The sequence below is a fragment of the Montipora foliosa genome, chromosome 2 (genome assembly GCF_036669935.1).
Source record: "Montipora foliosa isolate CH-2021 chromosome 2, ASM3666993v2, whole genome shotgun sequence".
Lineage (NCBI taxonomy): Eukaryota > Metazoa > Cnidaria > Anthozoa > Scleractinia > Acroporidae > Montipora > Montipora foliosa.
Window position 1 is genome coordinate 32,413,372 of NC_090870.1, and position 2,500 is coordinate 32,415,871.

Genomic DNA, 2,500 nt, shown 5'->3' on the forward strand with positions numbered 1-2,500 from the left:
TACAAAGATAGAGAAGATATCTTTCTGGAGTGACTCTACCACAGTCCTACATTGGATCCGCCAGACGAGCTCCACTTACAAAGCATTCGTCGGTAACCTGGTTTCTGAGATTCACACAATCATGAGCAGTCTGGAGGCCACACTAGGGGCGGGCGCTGTGAGTTGGAGATATGTGCCGACAGAGGCTAACCCTGCAGATGACATCACCCGGGGACTAAGTCCTACGGAACTTGGCCCGGGCTTTCGCTATATTAGTGGACCCAAGTTCCTGTATGAATCAACAGAGCTCTGGCCAGAAAATAAAGTCAAAGCGCCCTGCGAGAACGATGACATCAAAGAAAAAAAGAAGGAAAGATGGGCTGGAGCATCTCAGGAAAACAAGGCCCTGTTAGGGTGGAAGAAGTATTCGTCACTGACCAAACTAAGAAGAGTTACAGCTTATGTGATGCGATTTGCAAATAATGTAAGAGCTAAGAAGGAAGTACGTCTACTGGGAGCACTTACGTCGAACGAATTGAGAGCTGCTCAGAATCATCTTGTGAAGATGGCGCAAGTTGAATCATTCGGCGAGGAGATACAGTGTCTGAAGATAGGTGAGGAGATCTACAAGAAGAGTAGAATTAAATCTCTTGACCCAAGGTTGGAAGATGGTTTCTTGGTTGTCGGTGGAAGGCTGCCGAGAGCGCAATGCTTACCTTACAGAACACGACATCCCAAAATAATTGAGTCGTGCCGTGAACTTGCACAGCTGATCGTCGAAGAAATGCATCGTATCTACTACCACCCGCCAACTGAGCACTTGCATAATCAAATTCGGCAGGAGTATTGGATCATCCATGGTCGCCAGGTAGTGCGAAACGCGAAATTCAAATGCAACTACTGTTATCGCCAGACAGTAAAGCCTCAAGAGCAGCAAATGGGAAGTCTACCAGAGTGCCGACGTGAGCCAGGAATGGTGTTCAGGAACACTGGAGTTGACTTTTTTGGACCTATGTTAGTAAAGGAAAGACGCAGTGAAGTTAAAGTATACGGGTGCTTGTTCACTTGCATGAGTACTACAGCGTACCACCTTGAACTTGTGGATGATCTTTCAACAGATCATTTCATCATGGCATTGAAAAGGTTCATTGCGCGACGTGGACGAACGCAGAGCATCCACAGCGATAATTGAACGAACTTTGTTGGTGCAAATAATGAGTTGCGGAAATGCATCAAACAATTGGATGAAGAGAGGATACAAAACTTCTGTGCTCCTAAGGAAATCGAGTGGAAATTTCAGCCGCCAAGGGCCCCGCACTTTGGAGGTGCATGGGAGAGACTAGTACAGTGCACCAAGAAGACGCTGAAGGCAATTCTGGCGGACAGGGCTGTTTCCAAAGAAGTGCTGAGAACCGCACTAGTCGAAGCAGAAGGAATACTAAACAGTCGACCGATTACTCATGTGTCCAATGATGCAGGGGACATTGAAGCGTTAACCCCAAACCATTTCTTGCTGTTGCGGGCAAATCCGAGTTATAAAGATGCTGAAGTTAGTGACAGAGAGATTAATTCGACAAAGATGTGGCGACAGTCCCAAGCGCTAGCTAATTTCTTCTGGAGACGTTTTAGCAAAGAGTACCTTTCTAGCCTGAGCGAAAGGAAGAAGTGGAAAGAGAAGAAACAGATCCTCAAAGAAGGAGATGTTGTCCTACTTGCTGAGCGAAATCAGCCGCGAGGTGTATGGCCGTTGTGCAGAATCGTGTCCACTCATCCTGGGCAGGATGGGTTAGTTCGAGCTGTTACAGTACGAACTCAGTTCGGAGAGTATAAAAGGCCAATCACAAAACTTTGCTTAGTACAGGAGGCGGAAGAGTAGAACTTAAAATCGTCTCAACAAACATTATGTCTCGACTAGGGGCGGGGATGTGCCTCCTGCTTCCTGAACTTTCATTTCCGGTCGCTTTGCTATGATACCAATGACGTCAGTCCTTTGCTATGGACCTCGACCGCAAGTGTAAAGGAGATGAGTTGAGTTTTGTAAAAAGGTGCGTCAGAAAGCGATGTTGTTGAACGTTCTGAATGTAAAATCGAAGAATAAAGTTGTACAAAACGAACCAGCAGAGTTTTATCGTCGCCCAGCAGCGACATAGTTCTTTTAGCATTAGTCTCTGATCGTTTGAATTTAATCTGTGGCAAAAAGTGGAGCTTTCTTCTCACAGAGCCGCAAAAAGCTTTCAGATCTTATGAAAAAAATAAATGGCTATACAAGTGCTCTAATGATTATTTGACATTTTCAATGTTCGCTTTGCGAAAAAAATAATTAGGATACGGATGGAACATACGCAGATAGCATATGCATACATTGTAGGATTTGCTAATTTCTTTAAAATAGAATCAATTTCGCTTTAAATTTCGTTTTAAAATTCTCAGCTCAGGTACGGATGGATTCCTCAAAGAACCTGGGAAAATTTTAAGAGACTACAAAACCAAACTTTAAGGACTCTGTATTTGCAAGGACGGC

General features: G+C 44.6%; 2 protein-coding genes across 2 annotated transcripts in view; one reads left to right on the plus strand and one right to left on the minus strand.

Annotated features, from left to right (window-relative positions):
- LOC137991552 (uncharacterized) overlaps nucleotides 1–1,855 on the plus strand; it is a 1,908-nt gene extending 53 nt beyond the window's left edge. The window contains exons 1-2 of the mRNA XM_068836624.1: nucleotides 1–1,024; nucleotides 1,259–1,855. The exon at nucleotides 1–1,024 is cut by the window's left edge and continues 53 nt beyond it. Of these exons, the coding sequence (XP_068692725.1) occupies nucleotides 1–1,024; nucleotides 1,259–1,855 (1,621 nt within the window). The remainder of the gene's footprint in view (nucleotides 1,025–1,258) is intronic.
- LOC137992863 (fibropellin-1-like) overlaps nucleotides 1–2,500 on the minus strand; it is a 44,332-nt gene that overhangs the window by 41,636 nt on the left and 196 nt on the right. The gene's annotated exons all lie outside the window — the stretch shown is intronic.